The sequence below is a fragment of the Cebus imitator genome, unplaced genomic scaffold (genome assembly GCF_001604975.1).
Source record: "Cebus imitator isolate Cc_AM_T3 unplaced genomic scaffold, Cebus_imitator-1.0 Scaffold252, whole genome shotgun sequence".
NCBI lineage: Eukaryota > Metazoa > Chordata > Mammalia > Primates > Cebidae > Cebus > Cebus imitator.
Genome location: NW_016107567.1, coordinates 563,003 through 586,297, shown reverse-complemented (window position 1 = coordinate 586,297; position 23,295 = coordinate 563,003). Strand labels below are relative to the sequence as shown.

At 37.9% G+C, this 23,295-nt stretch overlaps 1 protein-coding gene across 2 annotated transcripts in view; it reads right to left on the bottom strand.

Annotated features, from left to right (window-relative positions):
- OBI1 (ORC ubiquitin ligase 1) overlaps positions 1 to 23,194 on the bottom strand; it is a 42,153-nt gene extending 18,959 nt beyond the window's left edge. Inside the window, exons 1-5 of one of the 2 annotated variants that reach the window (XM_037727970.1) lie at positions 23,137 to 23,194; positions 10,755 to 10,890; positions 8,611 to 8,702; positions 5,692 to 5,940; positions 1,965 to 2,053 (exon numbers count right to left, since the gene is read on the bottom strand). In XM_037727970.1, the coding sequence (XP_037583898.1) occupies positions 1,965 to 2,053; positions 5,692 to 5,940; positions 8,611 to 8,679 (407 nt within the window). In that variant the 5' untranslated portion in view covers positions 8,680 to 8,702; positions 10,755 to 10,890; positions 23,137 to 23,194. Of the gene's footprint in view, positions 1 to 1,964; positions 2,054 to 5,691; positions 5,941 to 8,610; positions 8,703 to 10,754; positions 10,891 to 23,019 lie in introns of both variants that reach the window. The other variant, XM_017498801.2, reaches the window with a different exon arrangement.
- Positions 23,195 to 23,295: the final 101 nt, after the last annotated feature.

Here is a 23,295-nt window from a genome sequence, read left to right as displayed (position 1 = left end):
CTCAATGCATTGCAAATTGATCTGGAATACGGTTTTCAGTCCAAATCGCTTTTCAAGTGAACTGTTCCCTTCCCCTAAAGGGAAGCAATGGAAGTTAAAGATGGAAAAATCCTCAAGTTATATTGGATTCAGATGTGCAGCTCCTTTTTCGAGAGTAGACAGAGGCCAAGTCTCCTGAGGTGAGGTTCTTTAGTTCTTTATCCAGTTTGAGCCATGGATATTTAAAAACACACAGCCTTGTGGCTGGCATTAAATGTGAAATCTGGTGGGCAAGTTTTCAAGAAATAAGAGCTACAAACAAAATAGCTTTCGTTCCATTCAGCATGCTGTGGGAAATGGCTAATGGACAAGCATTACTATGACTAGCAAGGCAGGCTGCCAATAAATGATAGGCGTAGAGATTCAAACCACTACATAACAGCAACACTTCCTAAGCTTATTTCACTAATTTGTCAAAGTAGGACATTATCTGAAGTGAAAGAAAAACGAGGTTGGAGAGCACAGGGGAAGAAACTATTCAAACGTTAAAGCTATGCTTCTTTCTCATTGGTTAGTTATCTCTCCTCCAGTAATTATGGTTAGTTTCTGCCATTTCCTGGTACCACATCTGGTTTTACCAAGGGCAACATTTCCTCCTTTTAAAATGACAAGCAAAGAGCTATTTCTGATAGGATAAATTTCCATTGTTTGCTTATTCCTGCATTGTATTTTTCCATTAGAAAGAAATGAAGTCCACTGGTTGGAAGGGAAGAGTGTATAGTTCTCATATGCCACCCCTCAGAGAGGGTGCTGGACATTGAGGGCCATATTGTCTTCTCATTTGTCATCTTTTTTTTTTCTAGAGAAAGAAGAACTTTAAGTGCTGTCCGTGATCTTTCCTCCATTTGCAACCCTTAAATCCCAACTGTTTCTTAAAATTTTAAACAAATTGTTAAGCAGTCCAATAGCTGTAAATTATTACCTTCTGGAATAGAATAGAAACTATTCCATAAGGAAAGAATAAATTCCCTTATTTGTATAGTTTTAAATCAGTAAAAAAATTCAATGAACAATGTCCTAAATGCTATTTCAGACGGGCTTTTTATTATAATAGGTAACAGCACAGACTCTGGGGCTGGGCTATCTCAAGGTCAAATGCTATTTCTTTTGTTTGTTTGTTTGTTTTGAGACAGAGTCTCCCTCTGTCACCCAGGCTGGAGTGCAGTGGCGTGATCTCTGGCTCACTGCAACCTCTGCCTCCCGGGCTCAAGTGATTCTCCTGCCTCAGCCTCCTGAGTAGCCAAGATTACAGGCGCCTGCTACGACGTCTGACTAAATTTTGTATTTTTAGTAGACACAGGGTTTCATCATGCTGCCCAGGATGGTCTCAAACTCCTGACCTCAGGCAATCTGCCCAACTCAGCCTCCCAAAGTGCTGGGATTACATGCATGAGCTGCCTCGCCTGGCCAGTCAAATGTTATTTCTAACACTTCCACTCATGCAGATTTAGATAAATTAATCTATTTATGCCTCCATTTTCTCATCTGAAAATAGAAAATAATAATAGTTCTTCATTACAGGTTGTTGTACCTTGCAAAGAGAAGGAACTATATGAACATTAACTATTACTAAGACTATCTAAGAAAATGGCTAAAGGGCATTACCTTAATCTCACTATTATTTGTTAGTTCTATTAAACAGTTATACGTAAAACCAAATCAATGTTCACCTGTGTTAGGTCACATAAAACAATTCTCTTATTCATCAGATAAGAAAAAAGGAAAGGCATAAAATTCTTTAAAACTAGCCTTCACTGAGGCTAAAATTTTATCAATAACAGGAAGTATAAACTTGACTTTTCGAACAAGACATTCTAAATTAATCTACACAATTAAATGAAGAGTCAAACAAAAAACAAACCATCACAGCCTAGTCTAAAATACTGACATAATCTGAAACATTGCTCTGTGAGCAAAACACATACTTTTGAGGTGATCTGTTATCAATTTCAGCCTTCAGTCGTAAATTCTCCCTCACCAGGCCACCATTTTCCAATTTCAATTTTTTATTTGCCTAAAAGAACAAGTTGAAAATAAGTAAGCACAAGCTAAAACAAAAGGGCCTTGTAAAAATTACATGAGCCATCTTTTTTTTTTTCAGGCTGATGATATCAGAAAACTGAATAGTAGAACATGGCCTTCAGAAACCTAAAATTACTACTGGGAATGACTTCTGAAACTGTGAATACGACTGAGCATTTTAAATCCATATTCCCCAAGCACTTTGCAGATCTCCCATCCAGGGAAATAAACGAAGCTATGTTAGTTAGCTTAGAGTCATTAAGGGACCATACTAATGGCAAACATGTTTTTTTTTTTTCTTTTTCACATAACTGAATACTCTAGGCAAGGTAACATTATACCACATGCAGTATCGGCAAATGAATGCTGAAGAGAATTCTTGAGCTATGAGATTAATTTCTGAGTTGCTGTTAAAAATATTTTTTTCTAATGATAACAAAACTAATATGATTTAGCCACTTGATTTTTTCTTCAAAAGGGTTTTCCAACGTCCTGATTTACAACAAGGATCCTCAAAATTGGATCTATCTATCTATCTGTCTATCTACCTACCTACCTACCTATTTTTTTTTTTTTTTTTTAAGACAGTATCGTTCAGTCGCCCAGGCTGGAGTGCAGGGGTATGATCTTGCCTCACTGCAACCTCCACCTCCTGTTCAGGCGAATCTACTGTCTCAGCCTCCTGAGTAGCTGGGACTACAGGCATGTGCCACCACGCCTGGCTAATTTTTATATTTTTAGTAGAGACGGAGTTTGGCCATAGTGGCCAGGTTTGTCCTGAACTCCTGACCTAAAGTGATCCACCTGCCTTGGCCTCCCAAAGTGTTGGGATTACAGGTATGAGCCACTGTGCCTGGCATGGATCAATATTTTCTAATAAATTCCATGAAAACTTCCTTGATTAAAAAAATAAATAAAACTTCCAAGCACAATTTTCTTTCTTGAATTATATAATACCTAAAAATTACCTAACAGGACACCAATTGCTAGAAAATCTAGAGGCTCAATATTGATTCTGGACATACTAAACACTAGTGTTCTCAAATTTTAGGGTCGTCTTAGAAGCTACTTCCTTTAAATTCCCTAGTTATTGCTTTTATGTATTGTATTACAAAGAGAAATAACATTTCCTGGACTAGAAACCAACCTCACTAACTTGGGCAAGGGAAATTCTTTGACTAGAGCATTTACGTTCAAAGTAAATGGGTCTCAAGAATAACTGGCACCAAAAAAAGGTTTAAACCAAGAAGGCTTAAACACGTATTTCAAAAATTTGGTCATTACTTTGACAAATTTCCAGAACTTCTGACTGTATTATTTATCTACCCACATAAGCTGCACCACAAGGATCATAGGAGAAATAAGGTAGAGAACATTATTTTGGCAAAATTCTAACTCCCTTACTTAGACTCATCCAGCTTCCCTGCAGGGTCTAAGCACCTCCTTATCTTCATGGAGGCACACCAACCAGGACTGTGGAGAGTTAATTCTTTAAGTGATTGATAAACACCATTACTGCTTCTCTGAAGTTATAGGGAAAGCCATTTACTTCCTCATATATGCAGACAATGAATTAAGCTCTCAAGCATAGCACCATAAGGGGAGGCACTTAGTGAATGCTTTTTGATGATGATGACAAGCTTAAATTAGAAACTCATTTGACTGCCTTTCTCCTTCCCTGGCCCCCACCACTACCGTATGGCTATGTTTCAAAGTCTCTCAACAGTCCTGTGACTCTCTAATACTTCTCATTATAGGCTTGCTAGTTCCTCAACTATCAAAGGTATTTTTAAGTTCAAGAGGGTTAAGCGAGTTGAAGTTATGAAGGGCAGAGTTCTGCCTACCTGTTGCACCTAAAAGAGTAATGAATACTTCAGCTAATACTTCTGCATTTTTAACACTGACTGGGTAATGAGACTAGCCTTGTGATGGTTCAAAACTCACCCATTCCAGGTAACATCAGAAAAAAAGTCCACTTCATTCATGCTAAGCAATCCTTTATTCTGAATCTTTGATACTCCTGTATTTGATTTATAGTATGTTACTATTTTGCACTCCATACTTCAGTTTTGTCTCTGCAGTCCATGTTTTTTCATTCACTTACGATCCCAGTTTATAGCCTATTACCTACTAGCATCAGTAGGCATAGAAAATGGGCTTATTCAATATCCCAAATAATTCTGAAGTCCCAGGGTAGCTTTGAGTATTGAATTTAACATGTGATCATTAAAAGAGCAAAGGAAAATTAACTGTGCTTTATGTATTCTTCTTTAATAAACATCCCTCATATCACGCTTAAAAGCTTCATATTCTAAGAAGTATTTACTGCCAAAACTTTAAACAAAGTTTAACAACTATAAAGTAGACCATATAGTGCTTTCCAATAGCTCAAGAAGAACCATGGAAATTAAAGGAAACAACGCAAATTGATAAATACTGTAATTTCCCAGTTGGCATTCCTTTTAGTATCCTTTCGTCTTCTAATAAATCAACATACTAATGATGGCCATCAATAATCAAAGAAACTACATACTTCCCCTTCCTATACACTTATAACAAACTCAGTGTAATTATGTCTGTAGTTTCTTTTTTCTCTGAAAGCACTAGGTTATCCTCTTCCCCTCACCCTAGCCTTTTCAGAGCAACAGAACGTTTATTTTATATGTGGAAGATGGCTTACATCTAAGTTGCAGGTATTTCTCTGCTACTTAACCTGAGGACCTGAGAGCCAATATACAGGGGAACTTCTTTAAAATATCACATGGAGGTCATTAATAATTTGGGGAAGCAAGATTTAGTAATTTCACACAGAAATAGTATTTTAACGAAATGCAAATAGTTGAGCATGTGATTGTAGAACTGAGTACTATAAAACCATCTCCATTTAGCACAAGACAACTCTACTGTGGATCAACCTGAACTCAAGCTAAAGGCTGGTCACTTGGGTCAGACAGCATTGCAGCAGTTGACTATAACATCTAGCTGATGGCATGGATCTTGCTGATGGCATGGATCTCGTCTCCCTTTCTAGACTGAAAAATCCTAGAAGTTTGCCTTTTTCACCATGCTCTATCTTGTTCAAATAATTGAAAAAAATGAACCAGTTTCATAAACCACAATATTCTTTTGCATGAAATAGTCCTGGAATTGGTTACTAAGCCTTTATTTGTCTATCTACAATCTTAAAAATAAGACAGTTGTAGCAACAGAAAAGATAAGGTCAAAACTTTTCCTTTTATACATGGGAAAATGGGTCTGTGCTTGTTTATACCTACACGAGGAAGTCACTGACATAAGTTTAAAAAAACTAAGGCAAACCACAAAGAGGAGGAAACAGAAACACATCCTTTAAATTGATATTACTCTTCTAGAAGATGCAATCTTATACAGAAGCACTACACAGTCTCCAATTATAGTTACAAATAGAACCACCTGATAGTTCTTGGCAGCTAATAATATTTAAATGAGAAAAAGTCTTCTTATTGCATATAAATGCTTATCCAGAAATTCTGTTCTTTCCTCACAAATCATCTGATGATGAGTCAAGATCATATGGCTATTTATACTTTTGAAGATACTTAAAATAATTTTAAAAACAACCATAATAGATTTTTTAAAACCACAACTTACCTCCTTTAGCTTATCCACATCATCTTTCACTTTTTCATAGATTTCATTAGCTGTTCTGAGTTTTTTCTTCCACTCTGCTACAGTTTCTGCGTTACTTTTACTTGGATTATCCGTGACTAGATGTTTGTCTTCATTTTGGTTGCCCTGCACCAAGGTTAAAGGATCCAGAATAGTCTTGATCTGTGACTCCAAGCTGAGATTTTTACTCTTAAGCTCTTCTACTTCTTTCTGTAAACAATCTATTTCATCCTGAAAAAGCACTGCATAGTCATGAGGCAGGCATAGACACTAAATACATACATACATATGCTAAACTGAAGCCAACACGGTTTGAATTTTGTACTTAAAATTCTGTAGATATACAGATTCTTTACACATCAAAATAGTTTTGTTGGGAGAAAATCACATACAGTTTAAATTCTCAAAATGTGGCCTGACTGATAAAAATTGGGATTTATGCTGCTTTCATTTTAATTCAATGATAGTTCTGATTTTTAAAAATGCCAAATCTTTGATTCTATTTAAGATATCATCCAGAAAATAAGAAAAGCTGCATGAATTCCAACAGGAAAGTAGATTCCATTTAAAAAAAAAAAAAAACCTTTTAATTTTAGTAGAAACGGGGTTTTACCATGTCAGTAAGGCTGGTCTCAAACTCCTGACCTCAGGTGATCCACCCGCCTTAGCTTAACTAAAAATACAAAAAATTAGCTGGGCATGGTGGTGCATGCCTGTAATCCCAGCTACCTGGGAGGCTGAGACAGGAGAATCGCATGACCCCAGGAGGCAGAGGTTGCAGTGAACCCAGATCGTGCCATTGCACTCCTGCTTGGGCAACAAGAACAAAACTCTGTCTCAAAAAAAAAAAAAAAAAAAAAAAAAAAAAAAAAAAAAAAAAAAAAAAAAAAAAAAAAAAAAAAACCCAAAAAAAACCCCTTGAGGTATATTAAACTGCTTTACTGAGGGGAATTAAAAAGTACATTGAGTGGAGCAGGGTGAAAAAAAAACATACAGCTGGTGTCCCACCCCATCCCCACCTCCACAGGAGATTGGTTCTAGGACCCTTAGGGATACCAAAATCCATGGATGCTCAAGTTCCTGGTGGAAAATGGCTAGTGCTGTATTCGCATATAATCTATGTACATCCTTCCATACATTTTAAATCATCTCTAGATTATTTTTAATAACAATGTCAATGTTATACAAATAGTTGGTAAACTGCATTGTTTACATATATATATATATATATATATATATATATATATATATATTTTTTTTTTTTTTCAAAAATTTTCAATCTTAGTTGAATCCACAGATGATAAACCGTTGGACATGAAGGGCTGACTGTACAGTTATCAAGATGATCATGCCTGTAATCCCAGCACTTTGGGAGTCTGAGGTGGGTGATCACCTGAGGTCAGGAGTTCAAGACCAGCCTGACCAACATGGTGAAACCCCGTATCTACTAAAAATACAAAAAAATTAGCTGGGTGTCGTGGCAGGCGCCTGTAGTCCCAGCTACTTGGAGGTTGGGGCAGAAGAACTGCCTGAACCCAGGAGGTGGAGGTTGCAGTAAGCTGAGATCACACCATTTGCACTCCAGCCTGGGTGGCCAAGTGAGGGTGTCTCAAAAAAAAAAAAACAAAGATTGTTAGGGTTTTGTTTGACATTTATATTTTCACTTCTATATCTGATGTATGAGTGAAACCATCTACCATTTCAGAATAATACCTGTAGTTAATTTTTGATTTTTTACTTTTCTGGATCCTAGTTCTTCAATTACTACTATGACTATTGCAAGTATTAGCTTTCCCACTCTGGAACTATTTATTATCTTAAAACCAGTTGCTAAACATTTGGGTTAGAACTCCTTACTATAATGTCATTTATTCATCTATAATAAATGTCACCTTAAACTGAGGTTATTAAAAATTCTGTTAGAAAATAAACTCCCAAGTAGCTCAAGTGATCTCCCAAAGGCTTAATTTGTTTACTAAGTATGATAAATATTCATTACATAAAAATACATTTTAGCATTAAATGTCACACAGATAGTACTACTTACTGTTTTAAATTGCAATACATTTCAAGTTATATAGCATTTTTATAAAACAAACAAATTCATATATGTGGGGAACACACAAATGACTAAACACATATTCAATCATGTATTTATGCCCCACTGCACTCCAAAAATTTTTGAGGCAGTTGAAGTAGCTTCCATGTATACAGTTTAACTGAAAGATATTTTGAGTCAAAAGAGGGGATCGATAATATCTTCCTCTTTAGTCAATGTAAAAAGAAACTGGGCTTAATGTATACTCTTCAAAAGTGTATGTATTCTATTAGCACGAATTTATTTGTAAAAGTAGCATCACTATGTCTAATCAGCCTGTTAATTCACCTTTAGACAATAACTAGCAAATAGCATGTTTCATACTAAAATCTCAGTGTGGCAGTCGACATTAGGTATAGTATTCACTAGAATTGATCAGGCTTATAATCATCAGTAAATTAATAGGCAAAAGCAAATGATGACTGTAGAGGTCAGATGGGCTTTCACAAGATTTCCTTTTTCTCCCAACTTTTTGAGGAAGCAAATATAAAGTGACATGTCTGTAGAGGTGCAAATTTTAACTTAAAAAAGAAAAAAAAAGAAATGCTGCCATCTGTTCCTTTTTTCTGGAATCCCATTCCCCCTTTCCTTGGTACTGAAAGGAAAAATAAAGCAAAAAAACCTCTTTATTTAAAATAGGAAAGGGGAAAAGAAAAAGAATTTATCAAATAAGTGGTTTTTTTTTTAAATAGGCATTGAAAGTTTCATTGGGTATTTAGTCTAAGAAGTCTGGGGACTGAGGTAGGTCAATTTTTACCTTGAATTCATTGCTGACATAACTTTAAACTTTAATTAATGTTTACCTCATATTCTTTGTGTAGTAATTCAAATCTAGTTTTCCGAAGATGCTTCCTGACTGTATGGCTTAGCATAGGTTCACTTTCACTTGTTCCTCCTATAGGAAAAAAAAAAATCCTAATTTTTCATCCTGATTCAGGCAGAATGAAAATGAACCTTTTCCTTACTGTTTTATATAGCTTTCCAGCTTAGTATCTACCCTTTCCCTTATATACACACTTGGGGCTAACAACTAGGCCTTTTCTCTACCTAATCCTGAGAAAAAAATAAATATCAAGTAATACCATAAGAAATACCTTCAGTAATATATCATATTGTGTTTACCTATCTATATATCTTATCACAGCAAACTCAGTGGAGGAAAGGGCTATATATTATCACATTTGGACTACTTCAAATTATGAAAAACAGATTATATTTAAATAATAAAATCAATTATTACCTTTACATTTAACCAAAATATTATAAAAAAATATATTCCTGCTATATACGTATGTAGTTAGATTAATATCTTCTCACGGGTTCTAACAACCTAGTTACCATGGATTATAAGTCATGGCATTAACTGTATATCATGACTTGTTATAAATGCACTCACAATGAATTCTTCCCAAGAGCTCTTCACTGATGCTGTGGTTACCTTCTTTGTACTTCTTAGCATTATGATAATAGCAAAGGTTTTTAAAGATTTTTTTTTTCAGGATGTTCTATCCAAATGCAAAAATGGATGAACTATTTCCCTTGAGAGAATTCATGAAATATCATTTAGGTATGAATAATAAAGGTAGGATATGGGATAAGAAGAAAAATGGGTAAAATATTCAAATCATCAAAGCTCATATTCTGCAAGAAAAGAATTGACTCCTTGGTGAAATTCAGTAGGTAAAAAACAAACAAACAAACAAACAAACAGAGGTTAATCCCACAGCATGCAACAAAGCAGAGAATTAGTCCTCTACCAGATTTCACCCAGGTACCAAAGCCAACTCTGATTCCTCCTTCAGGTCTTTTATTTCCTGAGTCCTACTAGTTCTTTTTTTGCTCTGTAGCATATATATTCCTTTCTATTTCCCTTGTAAAAATCTTTTAAATCCATTTTCCCTAACTTGGTACTATTACAATGGCTTCTTAAGTTTTCTGAAAGATGTTTTCTATATTTGGCTAATTATAGATTCACTTTCAATTTTTCCTACAGCAAAAACAAGTAGAAATCATTTTAATTTTTATAATCTAAAATAAATAACTTATATGAGTGGAATAAAAACCAAACTCAAAAAAAGGCTCTTTAGAAGTTTTCTTTTTCAAGGATCCTCTAGTTCAAGTTTTATTCCTCCTTTGCCCCACCGATATTAGTGTGATACTGACTTTGTTTTATACCCTTAATCCAGACTTATATTTCCTATCACACCTAGGCAAAAGCCTCCTACCAGACCTACTCACAACCTGTCTAATCCTATAGTCCAACATTATTTATTACCACATGAGTAATATTCGTAATGCACATTTTGATTCATACCATTCTTTGCTCAAAACCATCATGCCCACTACACCCTTCTTCTCAATCCTAGAGCAAGTCCCTAATTTAGCTGTCATTCAAGGTTCTCTGCATTAAAGTCTCAATTTACCTTTTGTCTTATTTCAACAGTTGGACCCAAAGTCGACTTTTGATCATTTCTAAAAGCATGCTTTATGTTTTCCTATATCTAAACTTTAGTTCATGCTATTCTCCCTGCAGGAAACACCCTCCTTAATTTTCACCAGTTGAAATGTTATCCATCCTTAAATTTAAATGTCCAGTTTAAAGGCCACCTACTTTATGAAGCCCTTCTCAATGTTCTTAGCTGAAGTTTCTTCGCTGGACTCTCTGGGTTTTTAGGGGAGGCCTTAGCACTTGCTGCTTTTCTTTTGGTTCAGTTGCTACGAGAGTGTAAGTTCCATGAGGCTCTCAGTGTTATTCCTCTTAGCACCTCTCAGTGCCTTGTGCCCCAGCTGCTCCACATATACATTACACAAATTACTCATCCACTCAGCATTATGTTGGCCAAATAGCATGACTGAAAATAGTCTTATATTTAAGCCTTTCCCAAAATATACATTATTTGGAGATTGTTTCAAACCTATTCCTATACGTATAAAAACAGGCCCTTACCTATAATTTCTTTGCAAGGATTTTCAGGAGTGATGGGGACTCTGCAAGCTGGACATTGGCTATTATTCTTCAACCACAAATCAATACATATCGAACAAAATACATGGTTGTTGATGCATATGACAGGCTGACGGACCTTTGAAAAAAGAAACAACACTTTTAGCACAAAACAACAGTCATAACTAGAAGACCAAATGGTTTAGTTTAGAGCAAACTGCTCTAAACTTAAGTAGGTGTTTAAGAAGGGTTATCTAGGGCCATTAAAAACACTACTTCCTTTTACCACACTTCTTTTTACACATGTTTAACAGAGATTCTACCTGAGATACCGGGTCATGGAGACTGAAGCTTTTGACATATAAAATGCTTTATTTTGTACCTAACCACAGAACTCATGTCAAAAAGAAAACACTTTTTGTTCCACTAAGGCTGGGACAATTTCACTCAAACTCTTCTACTTTAGCATTATGGTACGGCAGGATTAGGTTTTTGAAAATATCATTTAGCATAATCATCCATCTGATGCCTGAATCCTTTTCTCAATTCATTCCTATGTTACAGAGTAACAGCAACTAACCATTAAGTATTGACATTTTACTAGCAACTCCCAAAAACCAAACAGTAGTGAAAGCTAAAACAGCCCAAAAGGCCTGAGCTCCACTCTCAAGTAGTTTATAATCTAAACGACAAACAATGCAGACAGAAACACTAAGATATACCAAATACACAAATCCTTGACTCCATTTAAACAAGCACAAATAATAATACTTACATTTATAGTCATATTTTACAAAGGGCTTTCACATGAATCTTTTAACGCCCCAACCCTTTCCAACTCTCTTTACAAAAATACAACTTGTTGTGAGGTGAACAGGGTAAATATACTTTACAAATAAGAAAACAAGGGCATGAAGAAATTAGGTAGCTTGCTCAGGGTTAATGGGTGTTTTGACTGTATAGTAGCTTTATCAGGAGGAAAACTGAAAAAGAGAAGCTGCTTTGATTTTCTCCTCAGCATTTATATTACCTGACATTATACATGTGTTTACATATTTATTGTCTGTCTCCCTTATCAGAATGGAAACTCATGAGAGCAAGAACTTATTTACTCTCATTCATAACTAAATCTTTAGTGCCTAGAAGACAGTTTGGTGCTTAGCAGGTACTCAACAAAGATTTGTTGAATGATTAACTGCTATTAAGATAGTATTAAGATTCAACTAGCTGGGAAAGTTGTCAGAAGAAAATAATGATTTAATGTTTTTTCAAACAGCACAAATTTAACAATACAAACAAAAAAGGCACAGAAAAATGCAGTCTTTTACTTGATTGACACAGTATCTTCACTGTGCGACTCAAAACATTTCATAGCCGTTTTAAATATTTCCCTGTTCTAATAATAATTACAGTGTAGAACCCTTGTAAACTAGGAACTGGAAGCCTAGAAGGTCGATGAAAAGCAGAGTAAGAAGAGGGAGAATGAAGAGACAGAACTGCCACAAGCCATTTTTTCTCAGAGAAAATCCTTGTGCTGCTCTATGTCTGCCTTAAAAGGATACTACTGAGTATTCATTAATTTGAAAGGAGTCCCTACTCTCAAAGAAATAACAGATGCATGGCTATTCATGACAGGCAGGTAATCATTTGAGTCTCATTACAAAGAGCTCTCTGGTCTCAGTCTGGCTTTCTAAACATTTTGGTTCTCCCTTAATTATGAACACTAACCCAAGAAAACTAAACAAAGATAATGTGGAATAGATTTAAACTTCCTCTTGGATAAACTTAATTCTAATCATTTATTTCAACTGGTTTAACAAGATTCATTAAAAAAAAAAAAAAATGAATCACAGTGTTTCAAACTCTTCTCCCAAAGTGCTCTTAAGCAGCAGTCAGGACTGAATGCTTATCTATAAAGGACTCCTAGTCAGAGTCTCAAGTGGCAGACAAATCTGAACTTTCTTTGCAGGTTCTATCTTTTTTGTCTCAAAAATTCATGTAATTTACAAGTCCAGACCTATAATATATTCATATATGTTTTAATTTCATCTTTATGTCATGAAATCTTTTAAGAACACAAAAATCCCAAATCAAGAAGATACTGCTTTATCTATTCTGTAACTCCGCCCCCCCCACACGTATACACACACACACACACACACACACAATCATATTCCTGCAATATTCCTAAAAGTACTATGTACACCAAAATTAGGAAGCTCACGTAAAAAGGGAAGTTATCTACTTGGACTGTTATCTACTTTTACAGATCATATACTAAAGTGGAAAAGACAAGAGAAGCAGATTTCATACAAGGTAAAAATCAAGAATTCTGTTTCAGCCATGTTAAATTTGTGATGCTAAGCTCATTTTTAAGTGGACAAGTTCAGCAAGGCAGGTTTTGAGTCACTGGCACCAAAGATATGAGCATGTAAAGCCAAAGGACCAGAGGAGATCCCCCAAATTAACAAAACAGCTGGAAAAAAGAAGGCATTCCAGCAAGCAAAGGAAGAGGAAGAGCAACCAGCAGAGGAAATTGACAAGAAGGGGGCCTGTGATAAAGGAAAGAAGAATATGTTATCACAGAAGTCAAGGCAAGAAAGTTTTTCAAGAGAGAGACAGTGGCCAGACGAGTAAAATATTGATGAGAGACTGAGTTTGATGTGTACTGAGATGTGACTATGGGATTTAACAACTTGGAAGTCACAGTGATCAGTTACTAACAAGCACTGTTTCAGAGAATGGTGGGGATGGAAACCTGACTAGAGGTTGAGAGACAATGAAAGATGAAGAAGTGAAGACAGAAAATACAGACAATTCTTTCACGTTTTGCTGTAAAGGAGAGGGCATAAACATGAGACCATGGTTAGGAATGCCAATGGCAATGATAAAGAGGGGGTATTAGTGATGGAGGAGGAGTGGTAGGGGTATTACAGCAATAGGCAGCAAAGTCCCTAAGAAGTCAAGAAGGGAAAGGGATCCAAAGCACAAAGGGCTATTTTGGCTTACATGGGAGTGAGCGTTTGTCTTCTTTTGCAACAGAAGAGAAAGTAGAAGATGTGTGAAGAAATACAAAGGGATTGGAAGATCTGTTGATGGAAAGATGAGGAAATATATGTTTCAACTTTCTCAGCTGCTTCTCTTTTGTCATTAAATATGAGATGAGGTTAGAAAATGAGAAGGCAGGTGGGTTACAGATTTGAGAAAACAAGAGAATAGAATAAAGCAGTAATTTTGAAAAGTGAGAAAGCAAACTTATTAGGGATATGTAGTAGGATCGCTACACATTGTTGGTGTTCCTTTTCCAGGTCTGTGGTTTCTAATGCAAAGTAAGATCAATTAACATAGGTGTGTATTTTTCTTATCAATATTTAGCTGTGCAGATTCAGGCAGGAAATAGATGAGTAGTTTGGTTTACCCACTGTTGGGGTTTTGCCAACGAGGGAGAGACAGCAACTGATGATAACAAATGACCACGAATAATAAAGCAAACAAGTACATAAGTGGTAATGATGACAGTGAAAAAGTGATAGAGTCAACAAAAATGTCTCAATAAGGCTGAAGTAATGGTAGAGAGTAAGTATGATGGAAACAGGATCAGAGAGTGGGATGCTTACAGTCTAGATATTAAAGGTGGTGTAACTACTTTTTCTAACGTTTTGTCCTGGGCCATCTTATCGGATATGTTCTATTTTCTCTCACAATCTCATGTGTCACATGTCATTAACATCTATTCTATGCTGACAACTCCCAAGTCTCCCTCTGTAACTGGACCTCAGTGAGTGGCAGAGTTTAGGCTCTGACAGACAAACTTGGGGCCAACTCCAGTTCTTCCATTTATGGAGCAGTCTGACCTTGGGTAAGCCCTTTAGCTACTGTGGGCATCGGTTTCTGCCTCTGAAAACTGGTTTAACCTAGTAACCTTTTTATTCAGGTGTTAATATACTATAATGGATGTTAGCATGGACACTTCTACATAGCTATACCTTAAAAAAAAAAAAAGTAATAATATTACTATATTCAAATGCCCAGGAGCCAAGTACATATAAGGATCCTGTAGCTGATTCAACCATAACATGTCCAAAATCAAACTTGGCCTCCTCTACACACTTGCATGCCCTCTCACCTAAGTTAATGAGATAACTACTTCTCCACTTGAGCTACAACAAAGCTGTCGCTAAATCACTTTTTTTTTTTTTTTTTTAGACAGAGTCTCGCTCTGTCACCCAGGCTGCAGTGCAGTGGCACAGTCTCAGCTCACTGCAGCCTTTGCCTCCTGGGTTCAATCAATTCTCCTGCCTCAGCCTGCTGAGTAGCTAGGACTACAGGCGCATGCCACCACACCTGGCCAATTACTGTATTTTTAGTAGAGACGGGTTTCACCATGTTGGCCAGGATGGTCTGGATCTCCTGCCCTTGTGATCTGCCCACCTCAGCCTCCCAAAGTGCTGGGATTACAGGTGTGAGTCACCGTGTCTGGCTTTTGAATCACTCTTTTTACTTATCCTTACCATCCACATTGTCATCAGATGCTGGTATTATAAAGTCTAAGAAGCCACAGATTTGAAGATTTACCAATATTTTATGTATCACTAAAAAAAAAAAAAAGAAAGAAAGAAAGAAAGAAAGACTCTCAATTACAATTGTTAAGACACAACCAGATTTCAGAGATGTTACATAATTTGAAAAAAAAAATGTACGTCTTGGAATAGTCAAAACATGACAAATCTACTTTCAAATGTTCTTTTACCTCTCATCTACCCTTTCCTTTGCATCCTCACCCCAATGAGTTCAAGGTTCTCATTCTTTCACGTTTGATCTACTGCAATGACTACCTCCCTAGATTCCAAATGTTCATTTCAGTACACCTTTCACAATGATGCCAGAGCTACCTTCCTAAAACATGAAAGAGCAGCTTTCACTCCTCTCCTACAAAACAGCAATGACTTTTTCCTGCTGATAGTTGTAGGTATAGCCTTCAAAAAACATAATCTAGTTCTTAAACAGCCATTTCCTTTGACCTACCATTTCAACATTTGACACAATGCACACTTCAACCTCACAAATCTACTTGTGTTCACCAATAAGAACACTGGGGGCTCCCTACTTAATGGAGCTCCCATTTCTTAGCTTGATGTATCCTCCTGGTCTTTCCATCCTCCCCAGACAATACAAAAAAAAAAAAAAAAATCCTTCCCTCCTTTTAAGATGCAAATAAAATGCTACCTCCTCTGCAAGGCCTTCACTCATCTTTTTCAGAATTAACCAAGCAGTCTCTGTTTATTTATTTAATATTCACCTCTTTCTGCACTGTGCTGTACTTAGAAACTGTTTACATCCTGTCTGCCTTACTAGATTTCAGGCTCACTGGCAGCAGGGTGAGTCCTTCTCATCTCTAACAGCAGCTATAAGATTAATAAAAGTGAATTTTGATGTACTATAATGAAAGGCTGAGACAATAATCCTAAAAGTGTTTCAAGAAGCAAAAGGTCAATGATTACTGTCAAACTGTGAAAAAGCAGAAGATTAACCTCCCCATTTAATATGCCAAAATGATACGGAACCACCACCACAGGCAGACTGCTTGGGTCTGTGTGCTAACAGTCATTAACAATGTGACCCACAGGAAAATTTTCTTCACTTTTGGATACCCAGTATTATCACCACTTTTGTGTTGGACACTTCCTGAAACAGTTGACTAATTCATTTCTTTGGAAATGAATATTGGAATGAGTGTTTATCAGATGATGACTTCTAGACAATGGAATAATTTATCTTGGGAGAACAGAAATTTCTAAAGAACTACTAAAACAAGTTACTTGTTATATATTTGACTGTAACTGCTGATAGCAAAATACAAAGAATCTAGTACCCATCCTCTTGTACCCAGATCGTCCTCTATACAATACCAACACATACACGATTTTAATAAGATCTTCCTAAGACAAAAAAAAGTCATCATTTGCCACATTATTAGAATTTCTATCCAATTTACTCTCAAATGAGACCTGTGGAAATAAAACAGTACTCATGAAACAAAAATACATGACAAAAATGGCAATGGTAAGTAACATACAATTCCAAACTCAACTGGAGTAAGCAAATTAAAGTGGTATCCTAGGGAGTGATCCCCAACTTTTTTGGTACTAGGGACTGGTTTCGTGTAAGACAATTTTTTCCACAGATTGGGGGGCTTCACCTCAGAACATCAGGTGTTAGAATCTCATAAGGAGCACACAATCTAGATTCCTTGCATACTCAGTTCACAACTGGGTTTGTGCTCCTATGAAAATCTAAAGCCGCCTCTGATCTGACAGGAAGCGGAGCTCAGATGGTACTGCTACCTCACTCCCTGCTCACCTCCTGACAGGCCACTGACTGACCAGTACCAGACATGGACTGGAGACTCCTATCCTAGGGTGTATCCCCCAGGTGTAAAGAATGGGCCCTTCTTACTGTAATAGGCCTAAGGGGGCAGTCCTTAACACCTTACAATCTGTTACTCTGCTCTGATATTTAACTTCTTTTCAAGAAGTTTCAGTCCCAAGAGACTCCATGCTACCACCAAATACCCTTTCTTAAAAAAGTAAGTATATTTGGGCAGAGCCATGCCTAAAGCTGTTGTCCATTAATATCCATATCGTCCCAGACTCACCTACTAAGAGTTATATATTGGCTTCAAATAGGGTTTCTCAACTTTGCCATTACTAAAATTTGGACTGAAGAAATTTGGCGGGGGTTGGGGGCTTTCCCTCCATATTATATGATGTTTAGCCAGCAGCATCCCTGGGCTCTACCCACCAGATGCCAGTAGCACGCTCTTGAAAACAATGAGAAATGTCTCCAGACACTGCCCAATGTCCCTGCGGGACAAAATCTACCTCCATTTAATTGAGAACCACTAGTCTGGGATATTCCCAGGAATCTCACTAATAAGCTAGTGGGGCTGTAGTAACAAATCCATTTTCAGTTGTGGAAACTGAGCATCTAGGAAATAATGATATGGGTTATAAATGGTAGAGCTAGGATTTGTACTGGATTTGATTCAACTGCAAAATCAGGTGTTCTTTCAACTCAGAAACAGTTATTTCTTCCTTGGAGCAGGGTTAGCAAACAATAATCAGGGAGTAATACAGGACAATGTGCCTGGAGGAACTGAGATCCTGGACACATGGAGGTGATGGGAGTGAAGAGAGTATTGATCAACTTTACCAACTGGTCTTGCAATTATACCTATTATAAAATCAACTCCCGTGCCCTTTTGACATCCTCCCCTCACAAGAGACAAGAGCCAACTCTGCTTCTAGAAAGAATATTATTTTTTGCACCTTGTCAAAACTTTATGGGTTTATCTAGTGAAGAGCTTGAAAGACTATGAAAACTAATTAGTCTTCGGTGTAAAAATGACTATGGTAGGGGATTTGGAAACTTTTAAAAATAAAATTCCTAGATAGCTCTTGGTTAAGAAATCCCAGGCTCTGGGCCAGAATTTAGGTCCTAAACACACACACACACACACACACACACACACACACAGCCTATGAAATAAGTCACTTAATGCCTATAGAACTGGGTCCCCATTCCTGTCCAGGTAAAAGGAGAAAAGGAGAAATGATACATCTTTTCTCTCCTGCCATCATCCCTACCAGAAATACTTTAAGATGAACTAGAATTGTTATTTGTCAAGTAAGCTATTACTTACCAACCCTGATAATTACTAGGATATATCTATGATTTTTTAATTAATTTGTTATACTCTATGTAAAAATACAAATATTGTTATATTTTTCTGAAAGTGACTGAATCCTTCAAACTTATTTTAAGCTGGAAAACAGAGGAAAATGTAGAACTTGCAGTCCATATGGCTTTTCTCCAAAGTAAATTGCCTATGACAATGACGTGCAAGGCTGGTTCTTAAATCCACTCTTGGGAACTGAGAGGCAATCAGCACTCAAACATGGGCTCCATGTACTGATGTGGATGGCTTGCTCGTCAATCAACAGCTCCAAGTAAACAGTGATTAATGAATTTGTCATCATAGAGTGAGGACTCTAAGTTGCATAAGGCTTTGTCCTTAGCCCTATCTTTTCAATATTTTAAATAAAAAATAAGGGTGAGAAGCAGAGAGGCATCCCCGAAAGAAGGGATCCTTTTGACAGCATTCCTATGGGAAACAGGATACTTCAAGACACAGGAACTCCTGTATTATAAGGAAGCTGATTTCATTTCTGGTTATTTCAGCCAGAAAGCTTGCTCTTAATATTAAGTAGAAACCTTAATTTTATGGAGCCACACAAAGCTTGATTCCCTTCCAAATGAAAACTTTTTTAATTATTTAAAGATTCTCTATCATATCCATTCATTCCAGCACTATTCCAGTCCAACTACATTCCAATCCCAATTTCATTCTCTTCCAAATGCTTTCAAAATACTCTGGTTTATTGTTTATCTTAAAAGGTAGTACCCAAAACTGGACTCATAGTCAAATGAGAAATAACTGAATATGATACATTAATGCTGAAAAGCATTAGTTGCTTTGCACTTCTCTTGAGAATCTCCTTCACCCTTTCATGAAACCAACTTCGGGCCACATTTGGCTTTTACTCATGGTGAAACACATACACAGCCAATAAAAAGTATTACATGCCATAATCTGGTTTCACAGCTTGAGTCCTAATTCAAAAGATAAACCCTGGAATTATCTAGAGGTAAACTGGTTTGTAACAGCCTGGTAGCACTATGAAATGTCACTTAACAAATACCCTGGGATAGACCATTACCACATCTTTGCTTGCTGGCCCATTAGTCTAAGAACTAGAACAAAAAATGCAAGAAGAAAAGGCAAGAAAATATGTTATACATAAATCACCCCATGGGATCGTACCTAACTGCCTCAGGCCACATAGAGCTCTTACTTAAAATATTGGCAAAGTTGCTAAAAACATTATTGGGTAGAGAGAAATTCACCTTTCACACTGAAGTAGAGACAGTTCTAAATTTTCCCATTTTAAGTGCAAAGACAAAACATTAACAGGTGAATAATTAGGCTCTCTCTCCTTTTTCTCCATCTCAATTGGCAACTATCTCTTCAGATTTAATTCCCTGTCCCACCCCTGCCCCTTCATGGTATCCACTTTTTTTTTTTCCTTTTAAAGCGATCCTCCAGGAATAATGGCCCTTAATTCTGTTGAATAATCAAAAGAGAAGATGCTAACTGTGAGATCTGGGGACATATGGTGACAGTGGCACGTGAACAATATTCTTTAAAAAGAGTTAGGCACGAAGAACCTTAGGGCCATTCTCAGAAATGGCCAGAGATGCTCTACGTCAGGGTAGCAGAAGTGAACCTGGGGACACAACATTTTTAGTACCTCCCAATATAATATGTGTGGAAGGGAGAGAAGCACAATCATGCTGAATTTGCCTTCACTATACAAAAGGCAAGAGTCATGGAACCAGCTGAAAATTCTGGATGTACTCTGACAACTTCCAAAGCACACAGGTCTCACTTAGTTGGGAATGCAAATCTTCATTTAGAAGAACAATTACTGGGCTGGGCACAACATGGTGGCTCATGCCTGTAATCCCAGCATTTTGGGAGGCCAAGGCAGGAGGATCACAAGGTCTGGCGTTCAAGACCAGCCTGGCCAAGATGGTGAAACGTCATCTCTACTAAAAATACAAAAATTAGCTGTGTGTGGTGGCGGGCGCCCACAATCCCAGCTATTTGGGAGGCTGAGGCAGAGAACTATTTGCACCCGGGAGGCGGAGTTTGCAGTGAGCCGAGATTGAGCCACTGCACTCCAGCCTGGGTGACAGCAAGACTCCGGCTAAAAAAAAAAAAAAAAAAAAGAACAATTACTGGAAAAGGCTGATTACCTCAATTTGAGGGCTGGCCTCAACGTCTAAAGTCTAACAGCTATTGTGCCAAACTTTATGCTAAACTTATTGCACATGCTTTGTTTAATCTTCTGAAAACTGGAAGGACGGGAAGCTGATGCTATTACCATATGTCTACTGTTACAGACAAGGAAACTGAGGCTCAAAGGAGTGAAGTAACTTGTAAAAGGTTGTATGACTGGTAAGTGGCAGAATCTAGATTAAAGCCCAGCTAGTCTGAAGGCAGAACTTAGGCCTTCAGTCAGCATACTTATCTGCTTCCACAGTACCTGGGGGGGAAAAAAAGAGGGCCTGTTCAAAAATCCTTAATTTTTTAATTTTTTTTTCGAGACAGAGTTTCGCTCCTGCTGCCCAGGATGGAGTGCAATGGGGCAATCTCGGCTCACGGCAACCCCTGCCTCCTGGGTTCAAGTTATTCTCCTGCCTCAGCCTCCCAAGTAGCTGGAATTACAGGCATGTGCCACCACACCCGGCTAATTTTATATTTTTAGTAGAGAAGGGTTTTCTCCATGTTTATCAGGTTGGTGGTCTCAAACTCCCGACCTCAGGTGATCCACCTGCCTTGGCCTCCCAAAGTGCTGGGATTCTCTTTTTATCTTTATTGTCTGATTTTTATTTTAGAATAAAGTTAACCAATACAGGAAAAAAAAAAAAAAAAAACTAAAAGTGCCTACTGCCATGGATGAGGTTACATGAGTGTTTTAGGAAATAATCTGAAGACAAATGATAATGATAGAGGTTCAACCATGAAGACTCTAAGCCTTAGTATTCTGAAGACACAAATGATAATGCAGAGGTTCAACCACAAAGACTCTAAGCTTGCCAAGCCTACCTCAAAGCATTAGTGTGAAGTCTAAAAATAATATATGCATACAAAAAAAGCATTCTGTAATCTGCAAATCACTATATTCTATGAGGTATCACTTTCGTTAAATACAAAAAGTATAGGTTTGGTAAATCAAACAGAACACATTGTCAACACAATTGCAAAAGACAGCCTATTAACTAACGGAAATTACGTATAATGTGTACAAAATTACTTCGCAAGAATATTTTCATCAGTCGTTAAAGCTAGTGTTGGAGGAACTTAACTGGGAATTTAATACATGTTTCCAGGAACTTCATGTTAGGAGCCAAATGTAGACTGTGGCAAATAGAAACATCGCTTCTTCCCTCGCCCTAGCCATGCAGGCAGGCAGTAAATAGCAGCAAATACCAGCTCAAACACCACCCTCGAGGAGGTCGCCCTAGATCTCTCCAGTCAGAATTGATCCAAGCCATCCCCTATATATGATCTCCCAACACATTTGTTATTTCATTGGCATTTTATTCTGACTGCTATCATGAATTATCAGTTGCTTCCAATCCTGACCTTCTTTTACTTTTTGAACCCAGTAAATTCACACAGAACTTCAAACACCTAAGGCAGATCGTTTTGGCTGGCACTCAAAGGCTTGCTCTGGAAGTTTGTGTAAGACTGCACTAGGGGTGTGGGGGGAGAGGACTAAACAGACACCCAGACACACCACAGACGTAAAAATAATTTGCTGATTTTATCTTTCCGCCTCGATCTCTGCGGTAAAGAAATGCTCTTTAAAACACGGAAAGGGAGGTACAAATGGAAATGAAAGTGAGGAATGCATTAGAAAGTTCCAAACTCTGTTTCTAATTCAGAACCACTTTCCACCCCGTTTTACAAACACATTAGGCACCTCCTGCATCACAAAGAGAGAGTATTCTATCTCCTGACTGACCTATTCTTTGAGTTAAAGGCCACACCTCTTATTCTGAATACCCTCCAGGAACACTTACTATTTACTTTTCAAATTAGGAACTCAAAGCAAACGTCGTCCTCCAGGCTAGGATAAGAAAAGGCCCTTAAGGGGTCTTGGAAATGGAAAAGACTCAATACACAGCACTGCAGGCCCCAGAAGATGAACACTAGTCATATAGAGGACTAAGGAGCCCGGGGTGAGGCTCCCAGGAAATGTGTTTTAATGGGCTTCACTACACGACACGCGAGGCTGCACAGGGAAGTGAAATATTGCTGAAATGCAGTTCTGATGGGGCCTCCTTCGAGGCCAGCGCCCCGCCTGTGAGACTGCGGGCGGTGGCAGGTCCGGTTCGCCGCCCTCCCTCCAACCACCGGCCGCTGTCACCCTCCTCCGAAAGGCGCCTAGATGAAACCATCAATCACGGTGCGCTGCCCCAGTCTCCCAGGACGCGGCCTCCCAACAAGAACGCGTGTTAGCTTTTTCTCCCATCTCGGCGCCTCACGCCCCTTCCCCGCCCCCGCAGGAGACCGCCCTCGGCCCGGGAGAGCGACTTCATATCCCATTTTATCGCTGTGCCCGCAATCACCCATTACCTTCCCCAAGCAAATGTGGCACGTGATGGGCAGAGTGAGCGACAATGTAACATTCTGCACGGTCTGAGCCATGGCAGCGTTCAGAATCCCGCCAACACGGAAGTCCCGCCGACCTACCGCGACTCCTCGCCAAAACGGGACATGCGGGCCGGCTACGGCGGCCCGGCAGGGCCATTTAGCCCGCCCAGGAGAGGAAACGAAAACGCGCTTTCGAAACGCGCGATCTCCAAGACATTTCCCTTTCATTAAAAAAAAAAAAAAAAAAAAAAAAAAAAA